Source organism: Trypanosoma cruzi, genomic scaffold (genome assembly GCF_000209065.1).
Source record: "Trypanosoma cruzi strain CL Brener 1047053517145 genomic scaffold, whole genome shotgun sequence".
Classification (NCBI taxonomy): Eukaryota; Euglenozoa; class Kinetoplastea; order Trypanosomatida; family Trypanosomatidae; genus Trypanosoma; species Trypanosoma cruzi.
The window spans coordinates 296,393-321,934 of NW_001849571.1; the positions used below are offsets into that span (position 1 = coordinate 296,393).

A 25,542-nucleotide genomic window follows, 5' to 3' on the forward strand; every position below is an offset into this window, starting at 1 on the left:
CAGGCATGCTTCAGAAACGGATCCCCGTCCGTTGCGGCGCTGCTCGCAGAGGCACTCGTGCTCCGTCCGCTCTTCGCCGACGCCGTGCTGCATCGTTGCACGCTCCCGGCCCTCCTCGTCACATGCTCAAGGTTCGCAAACAAATGAGCGTCGAACGTCAGTCTACCGTCTCGGATCAGCTGCTGCTTCTTGGCCTCTTTCAACTCGTCGGTGCTGCTCGCAGTCACAAGCAACAGGAGAAGACACAGTCACACAGGCCGGGGCATCGCGGCATCCCTCGTCAGGTGCCGCACGCCATCCAGATTTTTCCTGAGGGGTTTGTGCCCAACGGCGATTTCTTTTTCCACATCCCGCACCTCCGCCAGTCGCTTCTCCCAGTACTGTGCCACAAGCCTCGCGCGAAAAATCGATGTGCAGCGACGGTCTGGCTTGCCTCTCCCGAAACTCCGGCGGAGCCCGCACCGCACTGCTCAACTCCGCAAGCTTGGCCTTCGGCTCCACGCCCTGCGCCAATCCCGGGTGATACGCGTGGAGTTTTTTCAGCGCCACCAAAAGCTCCTCCACGCACTGTGCAAGAAAACAATGACGGTACCAGCACCAGCACACGTCCTCCTCACCAATTACTGCCGCTTCGAGTCCACACCCAGACGATTCCTACAGGTATGCTCATACACTTTCTTCCCCAGCGGCATCAGGTCATCAAGCAGACACTGACATGTGCGTTGGTGCATCAGCGACTTCACCATGACACAGCCCCAATCAACGATGATCCGCACCGGGTTGCCGCAGCTGTCGGCGCCCCTAACTGAAATCCGGCTCGTCGTGGCAGTGCCTGGAGAGGCCTCAAAAAAGGTCCCGGCAAACCCATGGCAGATGCTGCCACTGTTTTGGTGGCGAATAAAAGGCACACCGTTGTTCATGGCGTAAAAAGCCGCCACAATAAGTGACTCCGCAACGTTCAAAACGGACTCTTAATTCGGAGGCAACAGCAGCTGAGGGAACCCATTCTGCATGCTGAGGTGGAACACCAGCACCTCAGGGGCGGCAAAGTCTAACATAATGTCCTTCAAACACATCGCTCTCGGCGCTATCCGAGCCTACACGAGTTGCTGAGGACTGCGATGCGGGGTGCACCCCAACGCAAAGATGTGTGCATCCCTGTACGGGACCTTTGTCATCCAATCCTCAGCCACGCGGCTCACAGACGCATCCTCCACGGAAAAAAAGTAGAGTGCAGGGCTACTCATAATCGGCTGCCGCGGCGTCATGGGGTCCTCGAGCAGCGTCACGCCGTGCTCCATGAGTTCATGGACACGCAGTGAGCAGTTTAGCACAGCCGCAGCATGTGCATCGCAGAAAAAAACTTTAAACTATCCATGAACGGCGTCAAGCATCCGATGGAATATATGATCCCGCACACAACCACGAACGCCATTGCTAGACTCACGCGGCTGCCCCGCTTCCGTCGGCCTTGCTCGCACCAACCCGCCCCGCATACTATGTCAAGTACAAGTCACACAGAAAATGTGCTTGGATATGCATGTGTGTGTCTTGTGTGCGCACATTCCACTCGCACCGTTGTGTGTGTATGTGCATCACAGAAAATCTAACAAACACACAAGCAATGCCATACGACCATCTGGTGCCCCCCACATTGGCAAACAACGCAAGAAGAGCTGTGTGCTTCGGAAATACCGCCAATCTCAAACACAAAGTCAAACGGAGCGGACACAGCACATGCATATGGAGAAGGAGACCCATTGAAATGGATGTTTTCCTATTGGGCTTCCAATGCTGGGTGCAGGCCACGCAGGAGGAAGCGCAGTCGCCTCGCAGCGCAACGCCGACCACACCGCAAATTGATAGTGTGTTGGCACCGCGGCAGCAGCAGAGGCAAGCAGAAGCAGCGGACAGGGACAAGCAGCAGCAGCAGTGTCATCACCGGGAGTCGGAGGCGGGGCCTGCTCGCCGTCCGTCTCGCTGCTTCGGTCCCTGCCGCCGAGAGAAGCTTCTTGCGGTCTGTCGGGGCATCCCGGCCGGATCCACTTCTCCTCTGTCAACGAATCCTTCTGGGGAGCAGCTAAGTCCACATCCTTCGGTGGTGTGCCGCGGTCGGTCTCAATGCTCTCCGCAACGGGGACGGACGCCCCTGGCAATCCTTCTTCAGTAGATGCCGGTGAGACCGTCCTGCTCCACGCCCTCTCATCGCCACCCCACGGAACCACTGGAAGTAGGCTGCTGCTAGTGACGGATATCGTGCACAACTCCGAGTGGTCACGGCAAATGACGTTTCCCCTCATCGTTGGGTCGAGTGGCCCACGCAACCGTCGCTCAGTCCGTGCATGGAATCAACGGACGTTACCCTTTTCAGTCACTTCCAGATGCACCTGCATGCCGAGGCACCTCAATGCCGCATGCATGGCAGCACCGAGATATGTCTCCTCTGGGTCCCTCGCATCCGTCGTGCTCGTGGGAAGCGTGTCCAGGAACCACGAAGAGGACTCATCCCCAGGCACCGCAGAAAAACATTTTCCCCTCCAAATAACACCCTTAATATCCCTCACATCCAGTGCGGAGTCAGTGATGGGGCAACTGTCCATCGGGCGTTTTGCTGAAATTTCATGGATACTCCGTCTACACACCAACCGCTGGAATAACGATCCGACGCGCAGCGTCTGGCAGAAACGCCCAATGCGCAGAGCATTTGGGAATATTCACTCATGTTCAGTGCGGAGCACTTCCTCTGCAGCAGCCGGCGCCCACAATCGATGCCATCCACTCATCCCTCGCGTGGCGCTGCCGCCAGTGCGACTCCAGCGTCCTCCCGTCCCCATCGCCATCCTGCAGCCCCATGCCATCAATGTCGTCGCAGTCGTGGTGCTCACTCGCGGGCATCGCGGCATTTGTCGAGTCTACCACCACCAACAGCGCCCTGCCACGTACACCGGCAACATTCCTCACCATGCTGAGGTTGGCCATGTGCGGGTAGTCGAACCCGAGAGCGTGGGCCAACAGGTGCGCGGCGAGGCGTCCGTGAAATAAAACGCCAGGCAAAGTACATGGCGCCAGCGACTGGGCGGCCATCCTCCAGCGTGGCGCGCGGCAGTGCCCACACACCGCCAAGCGCCGCAGCCACGTACAGCACTGTGACAGAATTGACAACACCAGTGGAACAATGCCCAGCAGGCACCGTGAACCGACTGCAAACGCTGCCCGTGGCAAATGAGGACACAATCAGCGGACCCTCCAGTGGCCGGACGAGCAGACGATCCGCATGCGGGTTTACAGCAGCAGGGATAGCCTCCTCGGCAAGGATATTACCGTGCGCAAAGAATAGAACACTATCCTTACAGTCAAACGCACCGTCCAAAGAATTTACTGTGCAACGCCAAAAGAAGCCGCAGTGCCCCCCTGCTGTCGTCCAAGTCCCTTGTGGGCACATTGATGCGGACTGCCACTCGTCGGTCCTTCCCAAAGCCGCTGTCCACCTGCAACGCGTCCAGCGCCCTGAGAGGCATTTTCCTCACCATCAGGAGAATCAACCACGCGCCGTCGGACGTATCGCAGCGTCAAAAGAAAAAGGATACATCAAGGTGAAACAAAAGCACCAACTGGCAAATCACACCACAAACATCATCACAAGCAGAAGAAGCAGCGCTGCTGGCCGCGGGCAACGTGGATAAAATGGCGCATGGCACACGCGGAAAGAAACACTGAGTGGCTTGGCAAGATTACGAGAGGCTGAAACCTTCCTCAGCAACAAGAAAAACAATATGGGAATAACAAGGGAGGATTAAAGTGATCGCAGTCAAGACATGCAGCCGATCAAAAAAAGCAGAATGGGTGCACTCAACCACAACACAAGTAAAACAATGAAAAAGCCGAAGCGTGGGACGACCAGCGCACACACTCTCATTGCTCCCGTAAAGCAAAACACACACGCACAAGGAGAGAGAGAGAGAGAGGTCGCCCACTCAATGCAATGAAAACAAAAACAGTTACGGTGCTCCGCCCATGCAGCCAGGCAGGACGGCAGCGGTGCGTGTGGTGCAAAAGAGAGCACCAACGGGCCTGCATGGGTGTGCATGCATATATACAATGGGCACATTATGTGTGTGCTTCGTGGGGTGAGGTGAGGGCGAGAGCCCATGCAAGGGGACACACACAGAGAGAGAGAGAAAGACGAGTGTGTGTGCGGGCGGTGCATGGCTCTCTCTCACTCACTCTCACGCGGCCATCACCGCAGCCGCAGCCGCAGCCGCACACGCAACAACAAGAAGAAGCAAAAGAGGGGAGGTGGTGTGGGAGACCGCGGTGCTGCCGTCACTGTTGCCTTTTGTTGCAGTATCATTTGTTTGATAGTTGTTGACTGTTTCTGCTGTTGGTGGTGCTGCCTCAGTGGATGTGGGAGCATCGCTGGTATTTCTATCTTCAAGCCCGTCTTGTGTTTCTTTTCTGTTAGGCCGTTGATCACCGTTATCAACCTTTTCCTCCTTTTTCTGGGTTCCATCACTGCCACTTGTAGATACCAATGGTGCTGGTGTTTCCGCTGGACGACTTGTAGTTGCATTATTCATGGAATCTGGTTGGTCCGTGTCTTGTCTGTTTTGGCTTGGCTCACCATTTCCTAAAGGTTTTTCCTGTACTTCAGGCGCCGTTTCAGCGTTTGGCAGTGACGTCGTGCTTGTTGTCTCTGTTGCATTCTGCGAGCCTGTTGATGCTGGTGGGCCTGTTTCTTCTGCTGGTTTTCCATTTGTTGGTGGACCTGGTGGAGTTTCTGAGGGGGTTTTTTGTCCCCCTCTTTCCGGTGGAATCAGTGTTGACGGTGTTCCTGGTGCCGATGTTAATTTCGATGTTTCTCCATCTTTCATTAAACTTTTTTGTGTCTCTGTTTGCTCCATACTTCTTTTGTCCTTTTCAGCTTTTCCTTTTCCTTTTCCATCTTCCTTTTCTTCATCCTCATCCTTATCTTCTTCCAATTCGAGAGGGTTTGTTGAAGATTTTAAGGCCAAACCGTCTTGTTGAGTTGCAATCATTCCTTCTTGTGCAACCATCAATCCATTCTCTTTGTCGGACAATTGACGGCCTAAATCTTGTGGTTCCTGTGTATCTGCCTCATCAATTGGAGGATCCGCTCTTAAACTATCGGATTTATTTTCTTTTTCCAATTCAGCACGAACAGCATCATCGGCCACAATCCCGCCGGCACCGCACCACAGCACGCAGAGGGCACACACCAGCAGCAGCACACGGCCAGCCATCATCATCGCTATCATCACTCCTGTCACTTGCGTTTAGCCTTCAGCACAAACTAACTCCCCGTCAACGTAGAGTGAAAACAAAGAGAGAGAAACAGGGCCGCTACACCACACACCGTCACCACATAGTGACAAATGGCAACAGCGCAGCAGCGCACACACACCATGAGACAGTTGGAATCAGTAAAAGAGACAAAAACTTAAAATGCCCCACAACAATTAAACAGTAATAAAACACTAAACAAGTAAAAACAAAGCAAAAGGAAACAAGAGCAATAAAGTTAGAAAAAAAACAAGAGCTGCATTAAATGGCTCCGGTGCAAATGCGCCCATCCACAAATATGTGCCCATTTAAACAATCCTGTGCTTTTCATGCATATTGGGTGTGTCTGAGGCGCGTTCAACGTGGCGGATACAGGGAGCCACAACGCGGAGCACACAGCAGGGCAGCGGAAGCAAGTGAAGCAAAACACAATCATCATAATTACTCTTATTTTATACAGTGAACCACAACAAACGCGCACAAAAATCCCCGTGGCTGAGTGCTGGCACGCACAGCACGCACACAATTCTTTAGTTCACAGCGGTGTACGCCAGCGCGGATGCGGCGAGCAGCAGCGGGGCACACACCCACGCAGAGCTGCTGAGGCTGCCGTCGATCCTGCGAATACGTGACGGTACGCGGGTGGTCGTCGTGGTTGGCGCCTCTGTGGTCGTTGTATTACTAGGTGCCTCGGGCGCAGTGGTGGTCGTGGTCGTAGTTGGCACCCGTGTTGTAGTCGTCGTGGTCCTATGAGCGGAATCTTCAGCCTTCTTGGCGTCAGCCGGCTTAGTCTTTGTTGTAGAGGATGGTGGACTTGGGGCGCTTACAACATCTTCAGCCGTCACAGTTGGAGTCACCTTTTTGGTTTCCTTGGAGGTATCTGGAATCACGCCAGAATCTTCAGCCTCCTTACCAGTTTTTTCCTCGGATAGACTCGTGTCACTTTTTGTTCCTTTCGTACTCTTACTATCCTCTTTTTGCAACGTATTACGCGCCTGATCTGATTGCGTTCTCGGAACGGTCACATCCCCTCCATCAACAACATTATTTCCTTGTTCGTCACCGGGCCCAGGAATTAGCGGATTTGGCTGACCGTTCCCTTGAAGTCCCTTCGATGGTCCTGACGAAGGGGGCGATAGACCGGTGGCCTTTCCATCAGCGTCAGCCGAATTGTTATTGTCTTGTGCAGGGGGCAATGAAATGGCGGCGCTTTTATTATCGTCAACTGGAGCTTTATTGACACCCGTAGAACCTGCCGCACATGCGGACGAGCAGCAGCACAGGGCAAGCACCAACAGGGCGCACAGCAGACGGCACGTCGTCATCATCGTGAGTGTGGTCATTCAGTGGTGTGGAGCTGATCTGCACAGTGAGGGACATGGAGAGCAACAGGGGAGACGAGAGGTGCGGCAGACACACACAGAGGGCACACCACATGAGGAGAGGGCAGCAGCCAGGCATGCACCGTACGCCGCACACCACGCACGACACACATTCCAATCCACGGCAGCAGGCACACACACACAGCCCTGCCGCAACACCAACACACGGATGGAAGAGGGAGAAGCAAACAGGAGCGGCACACAAGGCTCCACCGCATGCACATACGGCGAGAGCGGTCCGTCGTGTCGGCACCCCTCACGGAGGGTACGCACACACACAAGAGGAGGTGCAGCGACCACAGCAACACAAAAGCAAAGTAACAATAAAAAAGGAGGAGATCCACGCACACCACGTGGATTGTTGGTCCACGGGAAGTGCAGCCAATATGCACCACAAAATAATTCAGTTGTGTTTGGCCCTCGTTCATATTCAGCGCACACCACTTCATGCAGGCACGGCCATCACCGCAGCAGCCGCACACGCAAAAATAAGCGCAAGGAATGGCATAAAGCAGGCAACCATTTATTTGTGTTTCTGTTTGAATGTTGGCCGATGTCTGCATATGTTCTTTTTTTTTGCTTTGCGGAGGGCAAACCTTCATGCCTGGGTCGTGTGTTGGGGATTCCTGCAGGGCGCACAATTATTTTCTCCTCTTGTGAATGTTTATTGTGTTGGTGCGGCCAATAATTCGGTTTCTGTTGTTCCTTCCTTTCGCCGGTAAAGTGCTGCAATAGATGTTTGTTTTTCCTTTCGTTGGTGTGGCACCTGATTCCTCACCGTTTATTGCGGTGGAAATGAAAATATGTGAGTGGACTCCCACACACCAGAATGCACCTTCGCTCCTATTTATTGGTGCATGGAAGGGCATGTGTGTTTGGTGGTGTCTCGTCCATATATTTTGTGGGCGTACATTCCCCTGCAGGCTGAGGGCGGGGTGACGCTCCGTCGCGGTGCACTTCCCTCGCATGCCGCCCACTGTGATTCATCATGCATCACCCCCTCACATATTCCGTGGTGCCACACCGCTGATATTATTGCAGCCGCTGTGATTCCGCGTATTTCACGCATTTGATTGTGCCACAATACATCCGCTCGTGTGGCCGCCGCATCCAAACAGCGGTGCCCAACACCGTGAGCGGCAGTCCACATCCTTGCATGTCCCAACGCAGTGGTGTTTGACTGTCAGCCAGGCGTCAGACAACAAGAGAGTATTGTGCTGGCAGCACAGCACACGGAGCTGCAGTGAATGACTCGGGCGGAGACGCATCTATTCGTCGCAAAGCAGTGAAAAGGAGTCGGGCAAAATAATGCCGGCTGCACTCACGACACCATATCCACAGCCAAAGCATGCGACGTGAAGTGTGTTTCACTGGTGCTGTGAAATGCCTGCAGACGACGTCACTAGTGGAGGCATGCCACCCATGATCAGCGGACAGACATTAATTGGCATGGGAGGCAACAAAAGGCAGCAACGACGCCAGCAGCAGGAGCAGGAGCAGCTCTCTCTCTCTCTTTGTTGCCTCCGAGAAGTAAATATTCCACCAGCCACAGCTGACTGTGCCATCGTGACACTCCATGCACGTCGTGGCTGCGTCAACACATCCTGTTCCCTGCTGCGCCTCAAAAGATGCCTCACTCCGTCCACTAAGTGCATCGATTTGGGCCGTGCCTGGGCTGTTCGTGAGGACCACAACGATGTGAGGGTCACCGAGTCGCAGCACGTTTGCTGTGGCGTTGTCGCATGGCACCTGCACACACACACACACGCAGCGCCTGCATCCCTCCCTTTTGTGTCCGCCCTCTGCCGGAGTGGCCACACACACACGGGCAGCAGCAAAATCGCTTCACCCTCGACGATCCAAAATCAACACCGACATCCCTCGCGACGCAAAGATCTCAGTTGCCAGCACGGGCCTCCTGCCGCTCTGCCATCGAGACTGAAACACGGCACAGTGCACGCACTTATTTTCCTCGTGTGCAGGCAGCCGTTTGCTTCACACATTCTTCGATGGGCTGACGCCCACAAAAGCACGCCACAAAAGGCCACTGTGATCGCACAAGCTCTTGCGATGAGCGTCGGTGTGTGCATGGATCCGCCGCTCACACGTGCTGGCAGGCAGCCTGCAGCCGGTGCCCTCGTGCCAGTCCATCGGCTCCAGCATGGAAAAGAGAAAACGGCCTATTCCCGATGCACTTATTCCACCAGCAGCAACAACACGCTGGTCGCCAGCCGTCACTCCTCAGCACATCCAGGAATGCTGAAAAGCGACGTGGAATTATCAGCCAGCAATGCCACAATCCCCGCACACATGTCGGCTCCACCAGAGAAGACACACAAATCACAAACAACACCCTTCACATTTCATCCGAACATCATTCCGACACACCGCGACACGCCAAACAGAAGTATTCGTCACCCCAACGCACCTCCCCACACAATCACATATTCCATGCACCACGCACGGCAGCAGCCCACACGCGTTCAAACAAATGTTCTTCGGATCAGTGTTATCCACGTGCTGCAGTGGGAAGTAAACAAAAGGCACGAGCTGCCAAACCAGAGTGCCACGACTGGCCGCAAGTCAATGGAACGCAGCCACTCAAATGAATTCAGTCCTGATGCCATCAACCTCCCACCTTCCCCCACAAAACCTGCAAAAGATTGAAATCAAAAGCACCGTCCAATAAATTCTTCGTGCAACACCAAAAGAAGCCGCAGTGCCTTATGCTGTCCTCACATTCCGTTGATGACGCCTGGATGCGGATGGGCACACATCGGTTCTTACAAACGACGCTGCACACCCGCGACGCATCCTGCGCTCTGAGACACGCGTCCCTCACCATCACCAGAGACGCCCACGCACCGTCGGTACGCAACAAATCGTCAAGAAAAAAGGCAGGGATGTGTCAGGGTGACTGCAAGACACCCGCCGACAAATCGCGTCGCAGAAATCATCAATAGCAGAACCAAAAGCAATACAGAGTGACGTGGATCAAATGACACATGGCGTGTATCAAAGAAAAAAACTTTGTAGCGTCACAGGGAAAAAGGGTGACACTCTCCCAACAAGAAAGAAACAATATAAGAATACAAAAAGACAATTTTAAACGTCCGCAGTCAAAGCAAGCCACTAATTCAAACGAAAGTGTAATGGGTGCACTCAACCACAAAACAAGTAAAAAAATGAAAAAAGCCGAAGCGTGGGACGACCAGCACACACTCTCATTGCTCCCGTAAAGCAAAACACACACACAGGGAGAGAGAGAGAGAGTGAGAGGTCGCCCACTCAATGCAATAAAAACAAAACAGAAACAGTTATGGTGCTCCGCCCATGCAGCCAGGCAGGACGGCAGCGGTGCGTGTGGTGCAAAAGAGAGCACCAACGGGCCTGCATGGGTGTGCATGCAATATATATACAATGGGCACATTATGTGTGTGCTTCGTGGGATGAGGTGAGGGCGAGAGTCCATGCAAGGGGACACACACAGAGAGTGAGAGTGAAGGACGAGTGTGTGTGTGCGGGCGGTGCACGGCTCTCTCTCACTCACTCTCACGCAGCCACCACCGCAGCCGCAGCCGCACACGCAACAACAAGAAGAAGCAAAAGAGGGGAGGTGGTGTGGGAGACCGCGGTGCTGCCGTCACTGTTTTGTGTGTTCGTCGTATCAGTTGTGTTGGCGGTTACTGTCGTTGCTTTTGTATCTTCCCCAGTCCCTTCTGAGCCTTTGTCATGGTGGCTTTTTGGTGTGGCTGCGGTCTCAGGCAACGGATCATTTTTTTGACCTTCACTCGTGGTGCCTTCGCCATCCTGTTCGCGGGAATGAATACCGACCTGTGGAGGAGGTGGTGAGGGATTTCCGTCCACAATTTCCGCAGGCAGTGTGTTCTCCCCGTTACCAGTTGTGAGTGCGCTCTCTACCGCTGGTGTATTTTTGTCGGTTTCCTTTTTTCCTTCAAATTCCGTTTGCGTATGATTGACATTTAATTCCCGACTGCCGGAAGGAGAAATGCTCTCTGCGGATGAAATTGACAGTTCTGTTTGCTTCCCACTGCCAATTAACTTCTTTTCGGTGGAATCTGAGCCCAGTGCAACTGTTCCCTCTTGACCACTCTGCCCTCGTACCTTTTCTTCTTCTTCATCTTCCGTTCCTCCATCATCATCATCACCTTCTTCACTATCGTCATCAACATCCTCATGATCTTCCTCTGTAGGTAAGGGAGGTGAATTTTCTTTGGCATCTGCTGCTCCACCTTTTAAGTCTTGCGTGCCTTGTGAAGACGTTTCAAGTCCTTTTGATTCCGGCGGAGACTTACCACCATCCTGTTGCGCACCAACTCCCACCCCCGCCTCACATCTACCACCGGCACCGCACCACAGCACGCAGAGGGCACACACCAGCAGCACACGGCCAGTCATCATCATCGCCATTACTCCTGTCACTTGCGTGCAGCCTTCAGCACAAACTAACGCCCCGTCAACGCAGAGTGAAAGCAAAAGGAGAGACACGTCACACAGCCACGCACCGTCCACCGCACAGTAACAAATTCCAACACACCAGCAGCTGCGCACACACCACGAGACAGTTGGAATCAGTAGAATAGCAGAACTCGCACACCGACCTGCAAAAGAATTTAAAAGGCAAAAAAAAAAAAAAAACCAATAAAAACCAATAATTAAAAGGAAAAAACAACAACCAGGGCTCCAGTGCGCATGCATACGAGTGTGTCCGCGATGCGTTCAAAGTTACGGATGTGGGGCACAACGCGGAGCACACAGCATGGCAGCAGAAGCAAGCAAAGCAAAAAAAACAATCATCATTACTCTTACTTTATACATCGGATCAGATTAGACGTACAAATGCCCCCGTGGCTGAGTGCTGGCACGCACAGCCCACACACACCTCTTTAGCCCACAGCGGTGTACGCCAGCGCGGATGCGGCGAGCAGCAGCGGGGCACACACCCACGCAAAGCTGCTGAGGCTGCCGTCGACTTCGCGAAGACGTGACGGTGCGCGGGTGGTCGACACAGCTGGCGCCTCTGTATTTGTAGTACTTGATGCCTCTGTAGTCGTAGTACTTGGTGGCTCTGGCGCAGTGGTGGTCGTGGTCGTCGTAGTTGTTGCCTGTGTTGTAGTGGTCGTGGTTGTCTTGGAAAGAGCTTCGGAGTTCTTATCTGCTTGTTCCTCGGATATACTTTGGCCACTTTGTGACCCTGTCGTACCTTTATGACCTTGTTTCTGTAACGCACTGGCAGCCTCTTCCGATATTGGTCCCTCTTCGCCAACTTTTCCCTTTTCCGCACTGGGCAAAATAATTGGCGAGCCCGAGTGACTGGTCACATGTTCTCCTGACTCTAGTGCCCCTGGCTGAATGTCCTCACGATCCGCAGCGGACACCGTACTCGGCGACAGTGACTGACTGGCTCCCTGTGGCCCTGCTAACGCAGGGGGAAATTGATGTTGCTCGCTTCTCTCGGCTTCGGTATCCTTCGGAGTCTCTTCCGCGCACACGGACGGGCAGCAGCACAGGGCAAGCACCAACAGGGCGCACAGCAGACGGCACGTCATCATCATCGTGAGTGTGGTCGTTCAGTGTTGTGGAGCTGATCTGCACAGTGAGGGACATGGAGAGCAACAGGGGAGACGAGAGGTGCGGCATACACACACAGAGGACACACCACATGAGGAGAGGGCAGCAGCCAGGCATGCACCGTACGCCGCACACCACGCACGACACACACTCCAATACACGGCAGCAGGCACACACACAGCCCTGCCGCAACACCAACACACAGATGGAAGAGGGAGAAGCAAACAGGAGCGGCACACAAGGCTCCACCGCATGCACATACGGCGAGAGCGGTCCGTCTTGTCTGCACCCCTCACGGAGGGTACGCACACACACAAGAGGAGGTGCAGCGCCCACAGCAGCACAAAACAACAATAAAAAAGAGGGAGATCCCCGCACACCACGTGGATTGTTGGTCCACAGGAAGTGCAGCCAATATTCATCAAAAAAACAATTCAGTTGCCCTCGGCCGTCGTTCATATTAAGTGCACACCACTTCATGCAGGCCTGGACGCCACTGCAGCAGCAGCACGCATACGTGACAATAAGACGCAAAGGATGGGAGGTGGTGTAGAAGACCGCGGTGCTGCTGTCGCTGTCGGCGGTGGTCGCTGTTCCTTTTTCATTGTTGGTGACTGATGTTGTTGTGAATTCTTCCGGCTGTTTGACTGGGAGTGATGTCAAAAAACAATTGTTTCCCCGGCAGTCATTTGATTCCTCTTCTGTCCCGTCAATTTCTGTGCTCGCCGCTGGAGTCGGCGAGACGCTGACAGGGCTGCCAGCACCATCTGACTGAAATTGTTCTGCTGTGTTCTCGTCCCCAGTCCCACTGCACCAGATGCTGAGGGCGGTGCAGCAGTCATGCAAGAAGCACCAGCAATGGGCTGCGGTGCCGGCCGCATCAATCAATGGGTGTGTGTCCGCAAGCGACAGGAACTTGCATCGACAGGGACGTCTGCACCGACGCTCGGGGTGGGGGAACAGTGGCGACAAACAGAACAGCGCGTGCCACCTCGGAAAATCCGCAGGGCGTATTGGTGCGGGCCGGGTTGTGGTCTTGCGGCGACGGAAATAAATGACGGTGCGAGTGGCGTCCTCGTCGTACGTCCCCTCCGGCCACTCCTCGCGGTAAAGCATTGCCTGAGTACATTGGATTCCACCTGAGAGAACAATTAAAAATGTTCTTTCCTCTAAATGTATTGTACTCGCATTTGGCGACGGCCGCCCGCAATGCCTCCAGCGGATACACCTGCGATGCACACGGTCGACACATTCCACACCCACTCGTTGTGCGCCATCCAACACCATCTTTTCCTTGGAGCTATGAACAACACCGGGCACACACTCCTTTTCGGCCGTCCACGGCATGCGCCTGCGGTGAGGATCCGGAGAAAGTCCCATTCCTTTTAGCCCAAAGTCAAGGAGCTGACGCCGTTGCGCGCGTCCCGGCGAGGGCAACAACAGCTCGCCGCAGCACTCACGAATGCCCACCTGTTGATTCCTGTGCAAAAAAATAGACAATGGAGGGAAAAGCGTGCACAAATGTCCTGGCAAGAAAGGTCAGCATCAGCGGATGAAAACTGAAGCCGTGGGTGCATGCTCCACCAATGTCCTTCCTTTTTCAACCGCCCTCTTAGTTGCATGGAAATGGCCCGCAACCGCACACGCAAGAAACAAAGGTAAAATGCAGGCAGCGCGGTCGTCAAAACACACACACGCATCGTATGAAACGCTTCATGGAGAGAAACTGAATGCAGGAAGAAGCGCACACAATCCCCACAGACACCCGCAATCGTGTCTGGTTGCATCTGTCCCACTCTTTGGCCCTCGATGCATTCCTTTGCGTGTCTCGCCCGTGAGTCACAGCGCCGTAGAGTGCCAAGTCCCTGCACAAACACACCTCAGGACGCGACAGCGAGGTTTCCACAATGACCACCTCACGGCCATACCTTTTGGATATCTCATGGACCGAGCGCCTCTCGTTGCAGGCCACACCACCCAAAACAAGCAGCACAATGCGCTGAGGAGTTGTGAGGGCGATCTTCCCACCACCACCACCTCCACCCAGACCAGGATGATTCTCCCATTTGCCACCACACCCTTGAAATGGCTCGGCGTTGTTCCCTCATGCTCCACTGCTTTGACCACCACTCGCGCCATTTGTCCTCATCGCATGATCGCGCTGCACCGATGCCAACGACAGCCCAACCCGCAGCGTCCTATTCCTGCCCGCCGTCCCAGTAAGCAGGCATGCTTCAGAAACGGATCCCCGTCCGTTGCGGCGCTGCTCGCAGAGGCGCTCGTGCTCCGTCCGCTCTGCGCCGACGCCGTGCTGCATCGTTGCACGCTCCCGGCCCTCCTCGTCACATGCCCAAGGTTCGCAAACAAATGAGCGTCGAACGTCAGTCTACCGTCTCGGATCAGCTGCTGCTTCTTGGCCTCTTTCAACTCGTCGGTGCTGCTCGCAGTCACAAGCAACAGGAGAAGACGCAGACGCACTGGCCGGGGCGTTGCGGTATCCCTCGTCAGGCGCCGCACGCCATCCAGGTTTTTCCTGAGGGGTTGGAGCCCAACGGCGATGTCTTGTTCCATCTCCCGCACCTCCGCCAGTCGCTTCTCCCGGTACTGTGCCACAAGCCTCGCGCGAAAAATCGATGTGCAGCGACAGTCTGGCTTGCCTCTCCCAAACCTCCGGAGGAGCCCGCACCGCACTGCTCAACTGCGCAAGCTTGGCCTTCGGCTCCACGCCCTGCGCCAATCCCGGGTGATACGCGTGGAGTTTTTTCAGCGCCACCAAAAGCTCCTCCACGCACTGTGCAAGAAAACAATGACGGTACGAGCACCAGTACACATCTTCCCCACCAATTACTGCCGCTTCGAGTCCACACCCAGACGATTCCTACAGGTATGCCAATACAAGTCATTCTCCAGCGGCATCAGGTCATCAAGCAGACACTGACATGTGCGTTGGTGCATCAGCGACTTCACCATGACACAGCCCCAATCAACGATGATCCGCACCGGGTTGCCGCAGCTGTCGGCGCCCCTAACTGAAATCCGGCTCGTCGTGGCAGTGCCTGGAGAGGCCTCAAAAAAGGTCCCGGCAAACCCATGGCAGATGCTGCCACTGTTTTGGTGGCGAATAAAAGGCACACCGTTGTTCATGGCGTAAAAAGCCGCCACAATAAGTGACTCCGCAACATCCAAAACGGACTCTTAATTCGGAGGCAACAGCAGCTGAGGGAACCCATTCTGCATGCTGGGGTGGAACACCAGCACCTCAGGGGCGGCAAAGTCTAACATAATGTCCTTCAAACGCATCACCCTCGGCGCTATCCGAGCCTACACGAGTTGCTGAGGACTGCGATGCGGGGTGCACCCCAATGCAAAGATGTGTGCATCCATGTACGGAACCTTTGCCATCCAATCCTCAGTCACGCGGCTCACAGACGCGTCCTCCACGGAAAAAAAGTAGAGCGCAGGGCTACTCATAATCGGCTGCCGCGGCGTCATGGGGTCCTCGAGCAGCGTCACGCCGTGCTCCATGAGATCATGGAGACGCAGTGAGCAGTTTATCACAGACGCAGCATGTGCATCGCAGAAAAAAACTTTAAACTATCCATAAACGACGTCAAGCATCTGGTGGAATATATGATCCCGCACACAACCACAAACGCCATTGCTAGACTCACGCGGCTGCCCCGCTTCCGTCGGCCTTGCTCGCACCAACCCGCCCCGCATACTATGTCAAGTGCAAGTCACACAGACAATGTGCTTGGATATGCGTGTGTGTGTCTTGTGTGCGCACATTCCACTCGCACCGTTGTGTGTGTATGTGCATCACAGAAAATCTAACAAACACACAAGCAATGCCATACGACCATCTGGTGTCCCCCACATTGGCAACCAACGCAAGAAGAGCTGTGAGCACCGGAAATACCGCCAATCTCAAACACAAAGTAAAACGGAGCGGACACAGCACATGCATATGGAGAAGGAGACCCATTGAAATGGATGTTTTCCTATTGGGCTTCCAATGCTGGGTGCAGGCCACACAGAAGGAAGCACAGTCGCCTCGCAGCGCAACGCCGACCACACCGCAAATTGATAGTGTGTTGGCACCGCGGCAGCAGACGCAAGCAGAAGAAGCAGCGGACAGGGACAAGCAGCAGCAGCAGTGTCATCACCGGGAGTCGGAGGCGGGGCCTGCTCGCCGTCCGTCTCGCTGCTTCGGTCCCTGCCGCCGAGAGAAGCTTCTTGCGGTCTGTCGGGGCATCCTGGCCGGATCCACTTCTCCTCTGTCAACGAATCCTTCTGAGGAACAGCCGTGTCTACATCCTTCGGTGGGTGCCGCGGCTGGTCCCAATGCTCTCCGCAACGGGGACGGACGCCCCTGGCAATCCTTCTTCAGTAGATGCCGGTGAGACCGTCCTGCTCCACACGCCCTCTCTCCTCGCCACCCGTGGAACCACTGGAAGTAGGCTGCCGCTAGTGACGGATATCGTGCACAACTCCGAGCGGTCACGGCAAATAGCGTTTCCCTCATCGTTGGGTCGAGTGACCCACGCAACCGTCGCTCAGTCCGTGTATGAGACACAACGGACGTTACCCTTTTCAGTCACTTCCAGATGCACCTGCATGCCGAGGCACCTCAATGCCGCATGCATGGCGGCACCGAGATACGTCTCCTCCGGGTCCATCGCATCCGTCGTGTTGGTGGGAAGCGTGTCCAGACACCACGAAGAGGGCTCATCCCCAGGCATCGCAGACAAATATTCTCCCCTCCAAATAACAGCGGCTGCATTCCTCACATCCAGTGCGGAGTCAGTGATTGGGAAAATGTCCATCGGGCATTTTGCTGAAATTTCATGGATACTCCGTCTACACACCAACCGCTGGAATAATGATCCGACGCGCAGCGTCTGGCAGAAACGCCGAATGCGCAGAGCATGTGGCGATATTCACTCATGTTCAGTGCAGAGCGCTTCCTCTGCAGCAGCCGGCACCCCAATCGGTGTCATCCGCTCATCCCTCGCGTGGCGCTGCCGCCAGCGCGACTCCAGCGTCCTCCCGTTCCCATCGACATCCTGCAGCTCCATGCCATCAATGTCGTCGCAGTCGTGGTGCTCACTCGCGGGCATCGCGGCATTTGTCGAGTCTACCACCAACAACAGCGCCCTGCCACGTACACCGGCAACATTCCCCACCATGCTGCGGCCTGCCATGTGCGGGCAGGTGAACCCGAGAGCGTGGGCCAACAGGTGCGCGGCGATGCATCCGTGAAATAAAACGGCCGAGCAAAGTGCATGGTGCCAGCGACTGGACGGCCATCCTCCAGCGTGACGCACGGCAGTGCCCACACACCACTCGCCGCTGCAGCCACGTACAGCACCATTTCAGAATTGGCAACGCCAGTGGAACAAAGCCCAGCGGGCGCCGTGAACCAACTGCAAACGCTGCCCGTGGCAAATGAGGACACAGTCAGCGGAGCCTCCAGTGGCCGGACGAGCAGACGATCCGCATGCGGGTTTACAGCAGCAGGGATAGCCTCCTCGGCAAGAGCGTTCTCGTGCGCAGAGGATAGAACGCCATCCTCACAGTGGCGATTGTCATTCAATGAATTCATTGCGTGAGACCAGGAGAAGCCGCAGTGCCTCCTGATGTCACACGGATCTGTTTTTGACGTCTTGATGCGGAAGGGCACCTGTCGGTCCTTCCAGACGCCGCTGCACACCTGCAATGCATCCTGCGCCCTGAGATGCATTCTCCCCACCGTAAACGAGATAAACCTCGCCCTCGGAGCGCACCACATCGTCACGAAATAAGGAATACTTCAGGATGAAAGCAAGGCATCTGCTGGCAAATCACATCGCAGAAATCATCAATAGCAGCACCAGAAGCGATGCAGACCGTGGGGTTAACGTGGATCAACGGACGCATGCCATACGCCAAAGAAAATCTTAATGGCTTTACAAGAATACAAGAAGCTAGCACTTCCTCAACAAAAACGAAAACATATATAAAAAAGAAAAATCCAGTGTCCGCATCCAAAGCATGCAGCCGATCAGAAAGTGCAATGGGTGCACTCAACCACAACACAACTAAAACAATAAAAGAAGAAGACGCAGCGTGGGACGACCAGCACACACACTCTCATTGCTCCCGTAAAGCAAAGCACACACACAGGGAGAGAGAGAGAGAGGTCGCCCACTCAATGCAATAAAAACAAAACAGAAACAGTTACGGTGCTCCGCCCATGCAGCCAGGCAGGACGGCAGCGGTGCGTGTGGTGCAAAAGAGAGCACCAACGGGCATGCATGGGTGTGCATGCATATATACAATGGGCACATTATGTGTGTGCTTCGTGGGATGAGGTGAGGGCGAGAGTCCATGCAAGGGGACACACACAGAGAGTGAGTGAAAGACGAGTGTGTGTGCGGGCGGTGCATGGCTCTCTCTCACTCACTCTCACGCGGCCACCACCGCAGCCGCAGCCGCACACGCAACAGGAAGAAGAAGAAGCAAAAGAGGGAAGGTGGTGTGGGAGACCGCGGTGCTGCCGTCATTGTCGCCTATAGTCTTCGTATGATTTGTTTGGGTGGCAGCGACCGTTTCTGTTGTTTGCGGTGCTGCCTCACTGAGTGTTGTGGAAACTTTGGTTTTGCCAGCATCGGAGTCGTCGTGTGATTTGTTGGGGTTGGGCCGTTGAGCGTCATTCCCATCCGCCTTACTCTGGGCTTCTCCACTGCCACTTGTAGAAGTGGATGGTGCTGTAATTCTCGCTTGACTTCCTGCAGATGCATTCATCACCGAATCCGGTGTGGTTGTTTCTTGACCATGTTGCTCTGGGAAAGCGTCTTTTAAAGATGGATCGGGTGCACTGGACTCCTTTTTGGTTTGTAACAGTGACTTATCATGCGATTCTTGTGATGGATTCCGTGAATCTGTTGGTTCTATTGTTTGACTTCCATCCATTGATGATGGTTCTGCGGGTGCTGGTGGTCGTGCTGGCCCTGTTGGTGCAGTTGGGCCTCCTCTTCCTGCCGGTGCTGTTATTTTTACCTGCAATTGTTGTGGCGGTGGTTGTTGCGATTGTGACTGTTGTGCCCCTTTTATTCCTTCCTCTCCCGGTTGATGCACATCTTTTTCTTCCTCTAGTCCTTTTTTCAGTTCCTTTTCTTCTGGAGTTTCTTCTTGAGATTCTTCTTTTTGTGTTGGCTGCTCTGAAAGTCTCTCGTGATGTCTTGAATTTTCACCATCTTCATCAACGTCTTCCTCTTCTCCATCTTCGTTTTTATAATTTTTTTCTCCTCTTTCTTCCGAAGATGTTCCCGCAATTCTTTCTTGTGGTACTTCACTTTCTGGTAATATTGATCGTGGAACTGATGTGCCTGTTCCTGGCAGTGACGGTGGTGCTGATCCCGGCCCGCCTTTACCGTCATTCGAACGACTACCAGGTGGACCGACAACAAGTGCCGTATCCTCCTCTTCATCACACCTACTGCCGGCACCGCACCACAGCGCGCAGAGGGCACACACCAGCAGCACACGGCCAGTCATCATCATCGTCATCACTCCTGTCACTTGCGTGTAGCCTTCAGCACAAACTAACAACACGTCAACGCAGAGTAAAAGCAAAAAGAGAGACACGTCCGCTACACCACACACCGTCACCACATAGTGACAAATGGCAACAGCGCAGCAGCGACAGCGCACACACCATGAGACAGTTGGAATCAGTAAAAGAGACAAAAACGTACAATGCCCCACAACAATTAAACAGTAATAAAACACTAAACAAGTAAAAACAAAGCAAAAGAAAACAAGAGCAATAAAGCTAGAAAAAAAACAAGAGCTGCATTAAATGGCTCCGGAGCAAATGCGCTCATCCACAAATATTTGCCCATTTAAACAATCCTGTGCTTTTCATGCATATTGGGTGTGTCTGAGGCGCGTTCAACGTGGCGGATACAGGGAGCCACAACGCGGAGCACGCAGCACGGCAGCAGAAGCAAATGAAGCAAAACACACAATCATTATTTTCTCTTATTTATTTACATCGGACCGCGGTAGACGCGCACAGATCCACGCGGCTGAGTGCTGGCACGCACAGCCCACACACACCTCTTTAGCCCACAGCGGTGTACGCCAGCGCGGATACGGCGAGCAGCAGCGGGGCACACACCCACGCAGAGCTGCTGAGGCTGCCGTCGATTTCGCGAAGATGTGACGGTGCGCGGGTGGTCGTCGTGGTTGGCGCCTCTGTAGTCGTAGTACTTGGTGCCTGTGTTGTAGTGGTCGTGGTTGTGTTGGCAGAAGATTCGGCGTTCCGACCTGCTTTCCCTGCAGTTGTACTCGTGTCACTTTTTGTCCCTGCCGTACCGTCTGTCTGTGCCGTATTGGTCTTTTCATCTGATTGCATCACCGTACTCTTCGAACTTTTTTCCCCTTCGGCAGGTGTTTCCTGTCCCTTAACGGGCCCTGAGCTTGAGGACCCTGAGTGACCGGTATCCTCACGTGCTGACTCTGATACAGGGAGCTTTGGATTACCGGTCGTCGTTGTGGTTGATGGCTCTGGTGGAGGGGGCGGCGTCCTGACGCCGCTTCCATCAGCCTCACCTTGAGTCTTCTGAGTCTCTTCCGCGCACACGGACGGGCAGCAGCACAGGGCGAGCACCAACAGGGCGCACAGCAGACGGCACATCGTCATCATCGTGAGTGTGGTCGTTCAGTGGTGTGGAGCTGATCTGCACAGTGAGGGACATGGAGAGCAACAGGGGAGACGAGAGGTGCAGCAGACACACACAGAGGGCAAACCACATGAGGAGAGGGCAGCAGCCAGGCATGCACCGTACGCCGCACACCACGCACGACACACACTCCAATCCACGGCAGCAGGCACACACACACACAGCCCTGCCGCAACACCAACACACAGATGGAAGAGGGAGAAGCAAACAGGAGCGGCACACAAGGCTCCACCGCATGCACATACGGCGAGAGCGGTCCGTCGTGTCTGCACCCCTCACGGAGGGTACACACACACACAAGAGGAGGCGCAGCGACCACAGCAACACAAAAGCAAAGTAACAGTAAAAAAGGGAGATCCCCGCACACCACGTGAATTGTTGGTCCACAGGAAGTGCAGCCAATATCCATCAGGAAGCAAATTGTTATCCTGTTTTTGTTGGATACTGTTATAATAACGAGTGAGTATTGCAGGAGCCGTCCGTACAAAAGTGGCAAGTATTCCTTCGCAAACGAGCCGTCGTGCAGTCTAGGGTTGTTCCAAACAGTCGCAGTCCATATTCCCAACGACGAGGGCATTCCCGCAGTGGATGAGGCAGAGTCTCCCGTGGTCCGTCGGGGATCAGCAGCCCGTGGCGTCCGTGATGAGGCGGTGGCGGAAGCGCCTGGTCCATCTCTGGCACCCGCGTTTGTGCTTCCTGCGTGTGTTGCCTGCTGGCATGCTTGGCAACTTCGGTGGCGACCTGCGCGCAAGGCGCCTGCTAAGAAGACGGTGGCGCCATTTTGGCATCCGCATGTGAGGCCCTCTCCAACTATCGGAACGCCAGGCCGAGCACGCCATGCAGATCACTAGTAGCACTCCGTGTTGGTGGTGCCTCTCTCTCACACTGAGGAGAATGGCCCGCCTCTGCCGGAGCTTCTTCCCGACGTGAGCACCGCAACTCATTGCCGGCAAGCGAGCGGCGGATTGACGTCCTCCTGCCCAACCTGCAGCCGAGTGCGCTCTTCCGTCCACAATGTGAGGGCACATGCTTGACGTGCTCGGCCTGGCGTTCCGATAGTTGGAGAGGGCCTCACATGCGGATGCCGCCACTCGGGGAACGATGTCCGGGACAACACCAGGAATAGAGTCCTCGCCACACCGACAGGCGCCTGTCATGCGATGTGCGCGCCTTCCTTTTCCTCCTGGACATCCTTCCAGTTCCGTCGCCTCACTGCAGTGAGGAAGTCCGCGTGCCAGACATTGACGCAGTCCTGCGGGAGGGATCGTGCAATCGTGACTTCGTCGTCAGCGGCCTCATTGCGTGGAATACCGCAGTGTGATGGGAAAATATAAAATCCACAGGGTGACCTCGCTTCACCAAGGAAAGCAGCATAACCCAAATTTACCCAGTAACGCGGTCTCACACGGTCGGTGGGCAACGCGGGGTTCCTCAATTGCCGACAGGGAGTCCGTTTCCTCCAGCATTCGTGTGGGCGATTGAGATGTTCCCAGACAAGGAGGTATGAAAAGTCTAAAAGCATTTTCGATCGCAAGACAGTCTGCCCTATATGAGCATGCGAGGCCGCCAGCTGCTGCACGATGGACCTCCACAGGGAGATTACTTGTCGTGGTGCAGTCGTATAATAGCGCAGCGGATCCAGATGCGAGTGCAGCGAGATATGAAGAACCGTCCGTCCACAATTCAAAATCACAATCCCCCAAAGAGGAGTAAATAGAGTCAAAAGCCGTGCGCCTGACATCGTCAGAGGCGTCGTTGGCAAACAGTGGCTGATAAAATCTCACTTTGTTGCAGATCACAGTGTCCCAGGGAAAAATTCGATGTTGGGCAAGAGGCGCACGAATGTGTTTGCGGGGTGTCCCAATAATCTCACAGACGCGTAGCAATCCATTAATAACAGCATCTCTCGGAAGCGGGATCGATGTCGCTACTTTCCCATGCATGGACGGAGGCATAGGTTCCGAGTAGATAAGGTAACGCAAATCCTCATAATCATGGAGGCGTATACAGTGATCTTGTTGTGTGAGTGCACAGAGCCAGAGTATCTTCCGGAGCCGGGGAAGATTAGCTTCCAAATAGACAGATGTGTCTTCTGTAGATGCGCTCAGGCCAAGAATGTTTTACAACTGTAGCGGTACCGTACTTCCATATTATGGAGGTAAGTGGGGACGAGTCACGGGACAATTGCCTCGCCATTATGAAATAGCACAATATGAACGTATCCAATCAAAAGGGATCGCATGGTGAGATGGGATGCGCCCACCTCTGCAACCAGTCGAAGCTGATAGCAGCGTGGCATTGTCTTCTTTGAAGCGGTGGAAGCATGCGTAACAAAATTAAGTAGTCGATCAATCGTGGTGCCCAGTAAGCGCACTGGGCGTGACTGAATACGTAGGCTCCCGCTATCAAGATGGAGATCGACCATGTCATCGTCAGACAGTGTGTGTGTGAAGAGATGTAGAATAGAGCAACTTCGCTCTTAACGACGTTGATTTTTAGGCTGTGCTCAGCAGCCCATGTGGCCACAAGGGAAAAGACCGGTCGCATTGCCGCAGCACAGGCATGGATGTCCGCACCTGAGGCAACAAGTGTAAGGTCGTCAGCGTGCATGAATGCGGCGGCAGAATAGATGTTGTCCATGCGGCGCAGCAGATCATCCACACTGTGGAGGAAGAGTTGGTGTCCCGGGACGCTGCCTTGCAGTAGTCCAGCTGAGGTGAGTTGCTTCCGGAAGTGCTGTTCGCGAGTGCATACCCTAACATAGCGGCCCCGCAGGTAGTTGTGCAGCCATCGTTTGGTTTGAGGGCTAAGGCGCAGGAGTCTGTCAAGCATGCCGAATAACTTCCCATGGTCAACGGTGTCGAACGCAGTCGAAAAATCAATCAAGACTACGAGCGAGCGATGGCGACGAGGGTGTCGTGTGGGGGCACCGCCTCCAGGGCGCTCATACTCCACAATGCCAAACTCATTTAATCCATGAGTAGTTTTATCAATAACAAGTGCCACCACGTCCGACGTAGAGCGCGGAGGTGCAAATCCGAAATTGACGTGGGTGGTGCGGCAATAACGCTGACAGACGGCGGTGAATCATTCCTTCTGTTAATTGTGGTAAAGCAGAGAGCGTGATAGGTCTGTAACTCTCTGGGCGGCATGGACCCTTCCCAGGTTTGGGAATAGGAATAGTGTCTCCCATTTTCCAGGAGCCGGGCAGGCTGCCATTTGCGAAGGGGTTGTGGATCATCGTTCTAAGTGTGCCACGCGCAACGGGCCCGAGACGGTGCAGGAATTCATTCAACATGTCGTCGGGGCCAGGGGCCGAGCCGAGCGAGGAGTCACGGATGGTCACGTCAAGTTCATACGGCGTGAGAGGCCGATCCATTTCCCAGTCACCAGGAGGCAAAGGAGTGCGGCGAGCAGCAGCAGCAGTACAAGGTAACGTGGCACGTGAAACCGCAAAAAATGACGGACGAGCAGATTTGCCTGTTGCCGAGGCAGGGCGCATACGCGGCCAAGTTCAGTGCGGAGCACAACCGATTCCAGAGGATGAGGGTGCGGCGCCGCCACGCCGTGAAGATATCGCCACCTCGGGCTGGGTGAGGCTCCAAGTCCTTTCGCGCGGGCTTCCAGAAGCACAGCGGAGCAACGGCGTAAGGCTTGATTTTGTTCCCCCTTTTTCAAGTAAATTCGGCTCAAAGTAGGCTGTCTCCAGGTGAGGCAATGTGTGTGCTTCGTGTGCTGCTTCTGCGGCGAATCGGCTTGTTCCATTTCGTGCGTCCATATCTTTTTTACAGCTGTCACGGCTGCCGCGCGGGATATGGCGCTCAGCTGCTCGTAAGACGCCTCCGCGAAGATCCAACCATGTGGACGCGGTGGCAAGGAGGGTTTCACACAACGATGTAAAAGCAGGCCAATCCGCTTTGCGCAGGGCAAAGGTGGCTTTTTCCGTCGAGGTGGCGTGTTGGCTAGTCGCGGAATGCCATCGTCCATCCCTACCGAGTGGGATATTAAGGAGTGGTCCGAATCCATGTGGGGAGTGGATTGCCAGTGGGAGATGCGTAGGGCGCAAAACGCAGTCACGTCAGGGGACAAGGCATTACGATGTGTGATCCGTGTTGCCTGTGTCGGGTCATTTGCCAGCCCAAAATCCATATCGATTAGAACAGCGGCGAAATTATCGCCTCCAGTCGTTGATGGTACATGTGACTGTCCCAGAGTTCATGATGTAAATTCGGGTCACCCGCGATAATCGCAGCGGGGCCCAAGCGACGGAAGGTATTGATAAATGTAGATTCTTGAACAGTTTCCATGGGAGGGTTGTAGAGATTCACCACGCAAATTCTGCGACAGCCTGATGAGTTGCACGGACAGCAAAGGTCTCCAGGAGGTCAGTGCCAGAGAGCGACAGGCGCTCGCACGGTAGAGAGGGGCGCACCAGAACGGCAACGCCACCACCGCGCCCAGTGCAGGCCTGAAGGTAGTCATTATAGCCAGAAACTTTGGTCCGCTACGTCACTAATGTCATTTAATTCCTGGAGCAG

At 54.6% G+C, this 25,542-nt stretch overlaps 7 protein-coding genes and 1 pseudogene across 7 annotated transcripts, besides 16 other annotated features; all 8 read right to left on the reverse strand.

The window, feature by feature from the left end:
- Nucleotides 1-3,985: part of a sequence feature (areas not merged during assembly with more than two copies in the genome that could not be assigned to a particular haplotype) that runs on past the window's edge.
- Nucleotides 100-1,470, reverse strand: Tc00.1047053511603.141 (annotated as a pseudogene).
- Nucleotides 1,879-1,933: a microsatellite.
- Nucleotides 2,882-3,442, reverse strand: Tc00.1047053511603.151 (surface protease GP63, putative; the record flags this gene model as incomplete). Its single annotated transcript, XM_815686.1, has 1 exon — nucleotides 2,882-3,442. The coding sequence occupies one exon, from the start codon at nucleotides 3,440-3,442 to the stop codon at nucleotides 2,882-2,884; it is 561 nt and encodes a 186-aa protein (XP_820779.1).
- Nucleotides 3,986-8,104: a sequence feature (heterozygous, non-Esmeraldo-like haplotype).
- On the reverse strand, nucleotides 4,227-5,276 carry Tc00.1047053511603.160 (mucin-associated surface protein (MASP), putative; the record flags this gene model as incomplete). Its single annotated transcript, XM_815668.1, has 1 exon — nucleotides 4,227-5,276. The coding sequence occupies one exon, from the start codon at nucleotides 5,274-5,276 to the stop codon at nucleotides 4,227-4,229; it is 1,050 nt and encodes a 349-aa protein (XP_820761.1).
- Nucleotides 4,903-4,976: a sequence feature (CT-rich).
- On the reverse strand, nucleotides 5,832-6,644 carry Tc00.1047053511603.170 (mucin TcMUCII, putative; the record flags this gene model as incomplete). Its single annotated transcript, XM_815669.1, has 1 exon — nucleotides 5,832-6,644. The coding sequence occupies one exon, from the start codon at nucleotides 6,642-6,644 to the stop codon at nucleotides 5,832-5,834; it is 813 nt and encodes a 270-aa protein (XP_820762.1).
- Nucleotides 8,105-11,223: a sequence feature (areas not merged during assembly with more than two copies in the genome that could not be assigned to a particular haplotype).
- Tc00.1047053511603.190 (mucin-associated surface protein (MASP), putative) lies at nucleotides 10,236-11,114 on the reverse strand (the record flags this gene model as incomplete). The annotated part of the gene is made up of 1 exon (XM_815670.1): nucleotides 10,236-11,114. The coding sequence occupies one exon, from the start codon at nucleotides 11,112-11,114 to the stop codon at nucleotides 10,236-10,238; it is 879 nt and encodes a 292-aa protein (XP_820763.1).
- Nucleotides 10,838-10,886: a microsatellite.
- Nucleotides 11,224-12,052: a sequence feature (heterozygous, Esmeraldo-like haplotype).
- Nucleotides 11,320-11,379: a sequence feature (A-rich).
- On the reverse strand, nucleotides 11,591-12,259 carry Tc00.1047053511603.200 (mucin TcMUCII, putative; the record flags this gene model as incomplete). Its single annotated transcript, XM_815671.1, has 1 exon — nucleotides 11,591-12,259. One exon carries the CDS (start codon nucleotides 12,257-12,259, stop codon nucleotides 11,591-11,593), a length of 669 nt encoding a protein of 222 aa, XP_820764.1.
- Nucleotides 12,053-18,042: a sequence feature (areas not merged during assembly with more than two copies in the genome that could not be assigned to a particular haplotype).
- Nucleotides 18,043-19,103: a sequence feature (haploid, Esmeraldo-like haplotype).
- On the reverse strand, nucleotides 18,723-19,826 carry Tc00.1047053511603.250 (mucin-associated surface protein (MASP), putative; the record flags this gene model as incomplete). The annotated part of the gene is made up of 1 exon (XM_815672.1): nucleotides 18,723-19,826. One exon carries the CDS (start codon nucleotides 19,824-19,826, stop codon nucleotides 18,723-18,725), a length of 1,104 nt encoding a protein of 367 aa, XP_820765.1.
- Nucleotides 19,104-19,308: a sequence feature (areas not merged during assembly with more than two copies in the genome that could not be assigned to a particular haplotype).
- Nucleotides 19,309-21,724: a sequence feature (haploid, Esmeraldo-like haplotype).
- Nucleotides 19,504-19,574: a sequence feature (CT-rich).
- Nucleotides 20,032-20,108: a sequence feature (A-rich).
- Nucleotides 20,383-20,967, reverse strand: Tc00.1047053511603.260 (mucin TcMUCII, putative; the record flags this gene model as incomplete). The annotated part of the gene is made up of 1 exon (XM_815673.1): nucleotides 20,383-20,967. One exon carries the CDS (start codon nucleotides 20,965-20,967, stop codon nucleotides 20,383-20,385), a length of 585 nt encoding a protein of 194 aa, XP_820766.1.
- Nucleotides 21,575-25,481: a mobile genetic element.
- Nucleotides 21,725-25,542: part of a sequence feature (areas not merged during assembly with more than two copies in the genome that could not be assigned to a particular haplotype) that runs on past the window's edge.